General features: G+C 36.0%; 1 protein-coding gene across 1 annotated transcript; it reads right to left on the minus strand.

Moving 5' to 3' along the window:
• Positions 1–3,033: 3,033 nt before the first annotated feature.
• Positions 3,034–9,401, minus strand: LOC143534593 (3-oxoacyl-[acyl-carrier-protein] synthase I, chloroplastic-like). Its single transcript, XM_077029048.1, has 8 exons — positions 9,332–9,401; positions 8,879–9,237; positions 8,169–8,600; positions 4,112–4,285; positions 3,919–4,032; positions 3,391–3,492; positions 3,235–3,301; positions 3,034–3,146 (listed from the first exon to the last, which is right to left on the minus strand). The coding sequence occupies exons 1-8, from the start codon at positions 9,390–9,392 to the stop codon at positions 3,079–3,081; spliced, it is 1,377 nt and encodes a 458-aa protein (XP_076885163.1). The 5' UTR covers positions 9,393–9,401; the 3' UTR covers positions 3,034–3,078.
• Positions 9,402–12,727: the final 3,326 nt, after the last annotated feature.

Raw genomic sequence — 12,727 nt, forward strand, 5'->3', positions numbered from 1 at the left:
AATTAACATCCCGGTTAGAAAATCCTAATTGGAGACAAAACCAAAATTATATATAAGTAACGGGTTTTTAAGCACGTTATCTTACTCCAGCGAAATTTACAATTACGAGATGAGAATCACAAAAAAGGAACCGACGCAATCAAATCAAACATAGTACCCTTGGAGTCGACTTGAGAGCCAAAATCATATCATTCCGAGCTCTCTAGATATTCCACTATGTAGAAAAATTGATTGCCTCAATAACCTTTTTTCTTCTTCACCCATCTAGTCGAGTCCAACCGGTTAGTAATATTCTTAAGACTCCTATTAACCGGGAGCTCCACGTCCAACCACCAATCGAGACGTTCTAAATGTTAGAAGCCAAATAACACTTCCAAACGCTTGATCCAAAACTTCCACTGACATCGAATAACCGGAAATAAAATTGAAAGAATATGTACACCTTTATAAAAATGTTTGTATTAGAAATACTTGTCTATAGATATGTTCAAATGGAAAAATAAAACATGTGGTAAATAGATATGTTTAAAAATAAAAATAAAATATTTGGTCAAATTGAAAATACGAGAAGGGAGAAGACTTTATTCCAAAAAGGTTTCACACTAACTGAAATTAGGGCTGTTCAAACTGTTCGTCGCTCAAACTTGCTCGCCGATCGCTCGAAAATTGCTCGGAAAATGCTCGCTCGTTTTTTCGCTCGATTGAAAACGAGCCGCTCTGCTCGGTTTGGTTTGTAAACGAGCCAAGCAACGAGCAAGGGTTCGCTCGGTTCGACTCGGCTCGAATATTTTTAATTTATTTTATATATAATTATATATGAACAAATATGTAAATATATAGACAAAACACATAAATATAAGCTTAAAATTAATTTTACCCATTTAAATTTTTCATATTCTGTCAATTTTATAGTTTTATTTGTTCGATTCAAGTTTTTAGAATACTAAAAGTTTGTTTACATGATCATTATATCTCACTCTAAACTTATTTTTGATCAAAATTTACAATATATTTCATGTTTGTCTAAAAACTACTAATTTATTTATAAAATATATTATTTACAACCTTTAAATTGGTTTCTTATTAAAAGTTTTTGAAGTGAAAAAGAAATAAATAATGTTCGAAATCGCTCGATGTTCGATCGAAAAATGCTCGATTCGATTTTGGCTCGTTTCAGTTTTTCGCTCAGTTTGAATTTCAGCCGCTCAGTTCGATTCGGTTGTAAACGAGCCCAGCAACGAACAACCCTTCGCTTGGTTCGGCTTGACTCGGCTCATGAACAGCCCTAACTGAAATAAGCCATGGTGAAAATATTTTAATTATTTTAGTTATTTCGATCAAGCAATTGGAATTCATGAAATAAAGAGACAAAGATATCTTAGATATCCATTAACTTATCATCCAATGCAGAAATTAAAGTAATTTTTTAGTAATTTATTGTATAAGATAATAAACAATACATGCATAAAGTTAAAAAGAGAGTACTTTTCAAGGTTTTATTACTTCATAGGTAATCCAAAATGGATCACTAGTGAAAAGATATACGATCTTATCCATGTTTGTATTCATAGGAAAGTCCAACGTAGGAACTCTTGTTGACGACAAAATTGACCTTCTCATGTCATTATCAGGTAATGTTAGCCATTATTATTTTGTCAACAGTGAATATGGTCTTTCTTTAAGGTTGAGATTAAGACCTTAATCTTAATATAACATTCACTAAAACCAGAAGGTCGTAGGGTGTATTACTGGGCGAGAAATTGGAACGACAAATATGGTTTTGGGGCGAGAACACAGCCCCCAAGGCTACATATGGGACGGATTGTGGGAGGGCGACAACTATTTATCGACTGTTGTGTATTTCTGTTTAATATTATTATGTGTGTGTGTGTATTAGGGATGAGCTTTTTTTCCTAAATACTCGTACCCGTACCTGTTTAGTACCCGTACTTGTACCCGTACCTGTACATATCTTTTGGGTACGGGTATGGGTACGCAAATTTACTGATTATAGGTACGAGTACTTTCGGGTACATGTACGGGTATAACAGGTACTAGTACCTGTTTAGAATATGTAGGGGTTTTTATTAGGTTTCCAACACTTATGACTTAGCTCTCAAGCATGATTTTCAAAACATAATATATATATTAGTTGAATAAGTTCATTCTCAATTTATATGTGTATATTCATATATTGTGTATTCGTGTATTTTTTATTCATTAAAACGTATATGTGTAATTGTGTATATAATTAAATAACATGTATTAACTTTCTCTCATGTTTTTCTATAGAAATTGAGGAAGCAATAAACTAAGAAAAGGAAAAGGGAATGGATTTTATATTATGGTTGATTTGTTTCATGTTTAGTTTTGGTATTATGTTTTGATTGCGGTACTACGGTTTTGGTATTATAGATAATTGATTGTCGGTATCTTATTGCTACCGATACCTAGTTTAGTGGAGACTTTTTTTAAAAAAAAAGCGAGTACTGTACCCAAAGTACATGTACCCGTACCATATAATTCGGGTACGGGTATGGGTACCAAGATTTACTGATTTTAGGTACGGATACTTTCGGGTACAGGTACGGGTATAGGTACGGGTACAGTCCCGATCTCATCCCTAGTGTGTATGGAGATACAACACTATTAGACTCCAAGAAAAAAACCCAATATTTATTGACTGGACGTCACATGATGCAAAACGTCCCATTTAATAGTCTCTTCAATACACATAGCCTTACGAAAGCAACATCTTTAATAATTCATTTGAAATGAAAAGATTAAGTTGCAAATGGATCTCATCTCTCCTTTTAATTCTCTTTCTAAATAAACTATTTTGTAGAAAATAAATTAACTTGAAATGTTGTTTGCGACAATACAAATGACGTTTATCGTTTTAACAAGGAGATTAATACATATAGAGATAAAAAAATCATTGTAAAACGCGAAATTATTAAACACATACATATTTTGGGTTCTTGAACTCATATATAGAATACATTTGAAGTTGTGCATAAAAAACATACTTTTCTGTCGTCGGAAATGAATATTATAGAAGGTAAAAAGTGCGTTAACTTATGACTTATAAGGAGCGAATGCAACCACGGAATTGTGCCCTCCAAATCCAAAAGAGTTAGATATGGCTGCATTATTAAGATCTCAAAAGGTTAGTTAAAACTTATAAATTAAAATACATCAAATATAGAAAATAATCATTGACCACATACATACCAACGTTGACTAGATGTTGTTTCTTCACATTTGGGACCGTATCAATGTCAACTTCAGGCTCCAAGTTCTACATATGTACAATAATTAATAATCAATATGAGCCCAAATGCATGTACCCATAGTTGAAATAATTAAAAGCAACATTTTATGTAGTACATCTTGGTTAATCGTGGGGTGTAGCCAACCGGTGGCGATTGCTTTTATGCATGCAATGGCTTCCAACCCACCAGCAGCTCCAAGACCATGTCCGATCATTGACTTAAACATGCACCATAAACATTTCATTACTTACGTATACATGCCATACAGGGTTAGGTTCATGAGATAACATACATTGAATACATAATGAACAGATCAACTGAATTAACTTTTTTTTATCGATGATTCAATTTTTTAAAATTTTGCACTTATTTTTAAACTTTTTATCGTTTACCTAAACATGTGTATGTTGTGTATAGATAACATAACATGTACATGATTTACACATGTGTGGCCGTGTAGGTTATCTATGTAAAGAAAATTTGTTCCTATCGTTTTTTGCATTATGAGAGATGAATAAACCTTCTATTTCTATAATTTTTTCCATTGAAAAAAATGCATAATTTGTTTAAGTCTATGTGTTATCGCAATATTTAGCATTATGCATTGACCTCCCTACATATCTATCATTTAAGTGTTTCTTGCCTTGGTCCCATTCATCTTCATTTCAGACGTATTCTTGAAGATCTTTTTAATTGCGATAACTTCAGCCAAATCTCCGGCTAGGGTTGATGTTGCATGACAATTCACATAATTAACCTTCAAATTTATAAAGTGTAGATTTTTAGAATCCAAAAGGTATCGCATATGTCGGGTAACTAAATTGTAGAAATGTGACCTCTTCAGGAGAAACACCGGCATGTTGTAAACATTTGGTTATGCAAGACGAAATTCCAAGCCCGTCTTTGCGAGGATCGGTCATGTGATGTGCATCACATGTGATTGCACCTCCCAAGTACTCGGCAATGATATTTGCTCCTCTTTTAGTTGCATGCTCCAAACTTTCCATTATCTGTTTAATAATCCAATTTGTTTCAAAGTTACAATTATAACATTTACAAGTGTGAGTGCATGCTCAAATTAATCCATGTGTTATGTATGGCAACATTTGAGTTGGATTCTAGGCTTGGGCTCAAATTTTCATAGCCCAACTAAATGTCACGAAAACTTGGGTAATTTAATGGGCCCATGAGTCTATTTATATAGTCTTTTCTATTTAATTGGGCATTTAGGCTTATTGGATTTAAGGGTGATTCTGTAACTGTTTATAGAGATGTTCAACGAAACCGGTTCCTGGAACTGAACCGGTGGACCCGAACCGGACCCGAACCGGTTCCTACCCGTTTTTTGTAGGAACCGGACCCTATCTGATTCAACCCGATAATCCGTGACCGGTTCTTGCATTTCTGAGTGGGGGCGGGTAGGAACCGGAACCGAACCGGAACCGGTTCTGGAACCGAACCATCCGGAACCGGTTCTAGCCGTTGGATCGAATATAGCCGTTGGAAATCGTTTTTTTTGGCCGTTTTTTGACCGTTGGGGTCAAAAATAGTCGTTTTTTGGCTCCCCCAAGCACCCCACTACTAGTATAAATAGGTATTTGGTGTCATGGGTTCATCACAACACTCAAAACGCAAACCCGAACGCAAAAAAATACAAAAAAACGCTATTACAACGTTTTGAGTTCTCTAATATCTTGTTTTCTCTTCTTCTATATTCATATTTGTTGTTATGGCTGCCTCACAATCATCGGTTGGTCAAGGTTCCAACGCCGAACATAGTTTCGTTCGTATTGTACCTCATAATCGTAATCAAGAGATTTGGTGCAATTGGGATTTGGTTGAATTGAGTGACCATTCATTGAAGGCTCGGTGCAAGTTTTGTGGGATTTATTTAAACCCACTTTCGAATTCAAATTTGAAGAAACACATCGAAAAACCGTATTGCAAGGCGTTGAAAAAGAACGTCGATTCGCAACAAACGCAAATGGATAGTGAAGGCGGAATATTTACATACCAAATTGATCGAGTTCAAGATCGTATGGCGAAGTTTGTGATTCAAGAAGCTTTGCCGTTTAGCCACTTCGACAACCCTCGCTTAACCGCCATTATTCGAGATACGCTTCAACCACAATACACTCACGTAAGTCGTCATACTCTTAAACGTTATTGTTTAAAATTGTGGAAGAAGGCCAAAAAGGTACTAATTGCATATTTTGAAAATATAAATACGGGAATAAACTTAACTAGTGATGTTTGGTCGGCTCCACATGGTCTACCCGAATCTTATCTTTGTGTCACCACTCATTGGGTAGACCCGTCATCATGGGAAATGATGAAACGCACCATTGCTTTCGAACTCTTTGAGTATCCACATACGGGAGATAATTTGTTTGAAATTTTAGATTATGTTATAAAAACTTATAAACTAGAAAATAAAATATTTTCAATGGCATTTGATAACGCGTCGAATAATACATCGGCGGTTGATAAATTAAAATTAAAATATACGCCGATTTGCAATGGTGTATTTTTTCACTCAAGGTGTGTTGCACATATCATTAATTTAATCGTGCAAGACGGACTTGCTTCGGATGAGGTTACATCGGTTATAAACGATTTTAGACTAATGATACATGAAGTTTTTAAGAAAAGTAAAAAAAGACAAATGGAATATAGAAAATTTTGTAAAGATACGGGAAGAAAAGCTTTGGGAGCTAATTGGGATGTACCTCATCGATGGAATTCCACTTGCATAATGTTTCAAAGTGCTTTGAAACAAAAAGAAACTTTACAAATGTTTCATTCTAGTCTTGCCGAGAATGATTTGGCAATCCCCTTTTCAAATGAGAAATGGGAAATTATCAATGACTTATCGACTTTTCTTGAAGTTTTTAAAACATCAACTACGAAACTATCGGGAACGTATTATCCGACAAGTCCGTTGGTTCTTTCGGAGTTATTTTTAATCGTTAACAATCTTAAAGAATTTGAAAATAAAAGTCCAACGTTTTCAAACATCATATTACCAATGAAGTTTAAATTAAAAAAATACTTTCTTGAATTGCCACCGGTTTTTACTTGCGCCGCCGCTTTAAACCCAATGTTAAATGTTACGGGGGTTAAATGTGTGATAGACGAAATTTTTTCAGCCTTAGATATGCATGAAGTTGACCCAAACTTTTCAACAGAGGCAAAAAATGATTTTAACTTGAATTTTAAATTTATGTATGACTTTTATTTAAATAAATATGGGTCAAACATACACATGCCTATGCCGAGAGGGTCTTCATCAAGTTCAAGTGCTACTAGAGTACGAGATCCCATGATTAGCCTTATGAACACTGTTCGCAACGTAACGACTAAAAAACAAAGGGGTAACACCCCTTCAAGCGAACTAGGAAGGTATAGTGCAAATGATTACTCTATCGGTTTATCCGAAGAGGAATATGGCACTTTTGATGTTTTGGCTTGGTGGAAGGTAAAGGAAACCGAGTTTCCGATTCTTGCCACCATGGCCCGTGATTTACTAACCGTCCAAGCTTCTACGGTAGCTTCGGAATCCGCTTTTTCTCTTAGTGGCAGGGTAATATCGGTGAGAAGAACAAGACTAAATTCGGAGTCGGTGGAGATGTGCATTTGCTTAAAGGATCACTTGGACTCAATCGATCGTATTCAACACGTAACCACTCTCGAAGATGAAACACCACTTGATGTTCGAGTGCACGACGAACAAGAAGGCATTTCTACAAGTAATTCCGAGGAAGAAGTTGTGATCAGTGGCAACCTTCAGTAGTTGTCATCAGTGGCAACCTTCAGTAGTTATCATCAGTTGCAACCTTCAGTAGTTGTCTTCAGTGGCAACCTTCAGTGGTTGTCTTCAGTGACAAACATCTTCAGTAGTTGTCTTTTCTTCATCAGTTAATTGTTTATTTTTATGTTAATTGTTTTTTTAATTTTTCATGTTATACAAATACGAATCGTAGTTTAGAATCCAAATCGCAAACGAAAAACGAAAAAAAAAAAAATTTTTACACTGTAACCGGTTACGGTACAGGAACCGGGTTAGGAACCGGTAAGAACCGGTTAGATAGGTTAGGGGTCCGAGGGTGGGAGAACCGGTTCGGTTCCCTAACCGGTTCGAGCCTGGAACCGGTTTAAAAGGGGGTTTTGAATATAGGAACCGGCTAGTCCCAAACCGTTTTGAACATGCCTAACTGTTTATAGCAATTTTTTGCTTATTACACAAAGTGATTTGACTTGAATTGATATATATTTTCTTTTTCTTTGTAACTTCTTAATTTAAAACATTTTATAAGAAAAATGGATATAATATTATGATATTTTATCTACACTTCGATAAAAGTTTTTAAAAACGGAAATTTATCAAATATAAACTTTTATATTTGTACGATTCCATTTTCTGTCACAAAATTTATATCAACATTAAGATAAAAGCAAAGCATCGCAACATCATATTCGTTTTTTTTATAAAACATTAAAAGTAATAAAATGCAAACAAATATATATTTCAAGAAATGTCATATGACTCATATTAGCTGGTGCATTTAGCCAAAGAAAAAGAAATTGACACAAACAGTATGACTTGGATTTTACTATTTTAGTAATCCAAGTTATATCCGAGTGACTGATAATAATTCATATTGTAAATATGTAAATAATAATTCATATTGGAAATATGTAAATAACACTTAACTTAATTTTCGTTGTTTCATTCTAGCCCTAACAAAAAAGTAACTCCGCACGCCCCTAACTTTCATTTATATCGTTATAAAAATGAATTGCGTGAGTAATTGTTATAATGAATTATTATCGATCAACGAATATTAGTTTGCTTTATTAGCATTCATATTGCCCTAATAAAGAGATGCATACCAGGACACCTGCACCTTCACCAATAACAAACCCATCGCGGTCTCGGTCCCATGGTCGAGAAGCCTTGTGTGGCTCATCGTTTCTTTGCGACAAGGCCCTACACGCTATAAACCCGCCGACCCCCGTAGGATTAACTGCAGCCTCAGTTCCACCAACTACCATAACATTTGCTTCTCCTCTACTAATATGGTTTGCAGCCGCGTAAAAGCAATAATTCGCAGTTGCACAAGCCGTCGAAATCGAGTAGTTAGGCCCCATTAAGCCCCTATCTATCGCCAACAAAGCGGACCCCATGTTGGTTATCGAGTAAGGAATAAAAAACGGTGTGATCTTCTTAAACCCCTGCTGAATAAGCGCCTCCACACCGTTACTAAACGTCGTTAGACCCCCCATACCCGACCCCACAAGAACCCCGATCCTCGTTCGATCAATCTGTTACATAAGTAACACCATCTTGTTTAAGTAATCTTGGAACAAAAAAATGTTAAAAGGGTTATATTTCTGTAGCAAAATGTTCTCTTACTTTATTTTATTATTAAATAAACTTTTATATACAAGTAAAATGTTACTCTTAATCTACTTTATTATTAAATAAACTATTAATTAAAAGTAAAATGTTACTCGTACTCTACTTTATTATTAAATAAACTATTAATTAAAAGAATAATGTTATTCTTACTCTTACTCTACTTTATTATTAAATAACTTACGGCTTCAAGAGCCTGTTGACCAAGATTAGCGTCATCGAGGGCTTTTCTGCCGGCAACCAAACAATACCTCCAGCAGTCGTCGAGACGACGATCATTCTTTCCTTCGATATAACCCGCTGATGAAAAGTTGCGGATTTGACCCGCGAAACGAACGGTAAAAGGGGTGGCGTCAAATTTATCGATAAGGGTGATTCCGCTTTGTCCTTCTAGAAGCTTTTCGTAGAACGTGTTAACGTCGTTTCCAAACACCGAAACAACTCCCATTCCGGTAATGACAACCCTCTTCTTTGGGTCGGTTTCTCGTTTAGGAGGTGAAATGGTTCGTGCAGCCATCGGATTGATCGGTCGAGATTTTGAAGCTTAGAATATGAACATTGTGTTAGTAATTAAAGTTTAACAATTTAATAGTTACTACAATATAAAGTATATACATTGAAAAGATTAATTACTAACCTTTGAAATGGTTATACTGAAGCAAAGAAGCTGAATTACAAGTGGCTGCAATGCTTGCCATTATCAAATGTTATAATTGTTGATCTGTTTCTCAAAGACTAAAACAACTAGTAAACACTTTTTGTGAATGGTTGATGGCTAATTAATAGTTCTGGAGTGGTAGTTGGTAACCCATTTTTGCATGTTCATTGGACTCTTAACATGAAGCATTGGTCATCTTTCATGACTCCTAGAATATTAAAACCATGTGTCATTGTATTTAGAATTGAAATACTACAATGATATCTTAAGTGGATATATATGAAATATTAGTGTACATAGAAAACATAGAAAATAATAACGTGAAAAATACATAACGAGGGTCTTGTGATGCATAAGTGTATATTATGCATCAGTATTATTACAATACCTTGTAATAATACTTTTTGATACACATGCTTAAAGTAACCCTCAAAAAAGCGATTATATAGGTGAAATAAATATCTCATGGTTTCTCATTAATTGATCCAAGTGTTCTCACCTAAATAAATATGATGGTTTTACAAGATAAATTATTTTTTTTTGAACGATCAACTAAATAACGCCGACTACTTCGTACGCGCCCCCCATTGGCTAAAGGTAGCCCATGCCGGCCACTATTCCGGACGAACGAAACCCCTAGCGATCCACCCAATTGAGGGATTCACCGGATAAAATCCGACCCCCACACCAGCCTAATGGCACGACAGCGAGCAGCCGGTAAAACCGGGTGAGATCAGGACTCGATCCCTGGCAAGCTAGGGTCATTCCGCATATCTCCCATATAAGTTGGTGATAGTAAGATTTGAACCTCATACCTCTCACTAGTAAAGTGAGTGCTCTACCATTGAGCCACATCCAACCTTACAAGATAAATTAATGATAAGAAATATTTGAAATACGAATGGCTAACTAACTTAGGGATAACTAGTCATGCTATATAAAACAAGTGAGAATAGTAACAATATTATATAATTTGATAATCGGCAAAGATGCATCCACGCAAGCTGACGTTTGGACATTCATTTCTTCGTTTGTGTTTTAATTTTTTCGTTTGTGCTATCATTTTCTTGTTCGAGAATCAACTACATTTGAGCTTTCATTTTTTTGTTTGAGATTTCATTATTTCGTTTGGGTTTCTATTCCTTAGTTTAGGATTCCATTTCTTTGTATGGGCAACCATTATTCGTTTGGGCTTCAGTTTCTTCGTATGAGCAACCATTTGTTCATTTTGGATTTCATTTATTCATCTTAGCTTTCATTTCTTTGTTCGGTATCCATTACTTGGTTTGGTCTTTCATTTCTTCGTTTGGGCAACCATTTGTTCGTTTAAAGTTCTAGTTTTTCATTCGTGCCTCCATTTCTTCGTTTGGGCTACATTTCTAAGTTTAGGCTTCCATTTCTTTGTTTGGGCTACCATTTGTTCGTTTCGGCAATCATTTGTTCATTCGGGATTCCATCCTTCGCTTGGGCTTCCATTTCTCTGTATGGGCAACCATTTCTTCGTTAGGGATTCAGTTTCTTCGATTTGGCTTTGATTTCTTCATTTCGGCTACCATTTGTTCGTTTGTGGGTCACTATCCAATGTATTTAATGAGGTTTTTAAAGATCTATGACTTGTAAAATTTTGTTTGTCATTATCTATATCTTATGAACCCATAAAGCATGCTATTGTGTATATATTAAATTTAACTTTTTTATTGTATTTTTTTAACCACACGTCTATTTCTCTATCCTAGTTTATATTTTATATAATAGCTATGAATGAGGATAGATACTTCAATACGAAATCCAACTATAGTGATTTGAGTTGATACCAAGAATTAGTGATCTTATCATGGCTCCATTATTTTTTATGTATACCTTCTTATGGCAACAATACTTTTAATAATTAGGTGGAATACCCGCGTTATGTAATATGTTATCAGTTATCATATATGAGTATTAAGTTACAGCTGCATTTATAATTTATAATTTCTTGTAGAAGTCATCATCATGTATATTTGTTTAGTTAAGTCGATTTATTTTATTAATCATCCTCTTGCTAAAAATGTATTTACATTAAAACCTAATGTGCAAATGAAAAAAATCATAGCAAACTAGTATGGGGTAATTGAAAGGACGACGGAATGGAATGGACGTGGTAATGAAATGGACAAAGGAATTGAATGGGTTATTACCATTCCAATGAAATGTTTGGTTACCACATGGGAATGAAATGAATTATTACTTTGTATTGTTGGTAGGTAATAAAAAAATAAAATTAAAATGGTAGTGAGTGGTGGTGGTGGTGGTGGGAGCGGTGGCGGTAACGGTGGAGGTGATGGTGACGGTAACAGTGGCGATGGGAAGCGGTGACGGTGGGCGGCGTGTGTGATGGTGGGGCGATGATTGATGGATGCGGCGGGCGGCTAGAGGAGGTGGGTGGCTAGCACTGATGGCGATGGTTTGTGGAGGCGGCGGTGGACGCCGATGGTGGTGATTGGTGGTAGTGGCGGCGGTGGTGGGAAGCATTGAGATATATGCGGCGGGCGGCTGGTGGCGCTGGGTGGCTGGCACCAATGGCGATGGCTGGTGGAGGTGGTGGTGGCGGCGTTGGACGGCGATGGTGGTGGCTGGTGGCAGCGGCGGTGGTTGGTGGTGGTGGTGGGTGTTGATGGTGGGTGGTGGTGGTGTTGGGAGGGTGGTGGAGGTGATGTAGGGTGAAGGAGAGAATGGAATGAAAAAAACATCGAGGTATGGATGGAATGAAATTGGGGTATTTTAGAGAGAATGGAATGGACTAGGTAATGGGTCATTTCATTCCTTTGGTCAACCAAACACACTATTTTCCATTCCCTCACAATGAGTCATTCCATTCCGTCCTCCATTCTTGCATACCAAACACTACCTAAAAGTATTGATTTGTTGTATGTACGTAACAAATTAGCCACACAATCCACTACAAAAGACAATTCGAAAACTTAACCCAACCAAAAATTAACATAGCAATAACGACACTAAAGAAACCAAAAAATCTCGCTCTTTGCAGCTGCGGGTTGTCACGAATTTGGCTGGTATTTGTTAGCCTTGTGACAATACTATAGTCAAAGTCAAAAACTACATTCATCAACACCCAAATACCAAAATTTAACATATTAAAAAAAAAATTCTTGAAACGTCAACGGAGATAAACCCAAAAAATAAATTTGTCATAGTCCAACCATGCATTCCTTCGAAATAATTGGGTACTTTACGGTAATGGATGTAAACCCTACACATCAAATCAACGACACCGGAACTAAACCCAAAAAGTAATTTCATAAACGTCCAACTGCACATTTGTTGGTATTGGTTAGGTTCGTTACGGTTCCGAATACTAACCATTGAATTAAATGA

The sequence above is a fragment of the Bidens hawaiensis genome, unplaced genomic scaffold (genome assembly GCF_021521415.1).
Source record: "Bidens hawaiensis isolate Kalapana, Puna unplaced genomic scaffold, B.hawaiensis_p1.1 tig00010251_1, whole genome shotgun sequence".
Classification (NCBI taxonomy): Eukaryota; Viridiplantae; Streptophyta; class Magnoliopsida; order Asterales; family Asteraceae; genus Bidens; species Bidens hawaiensis.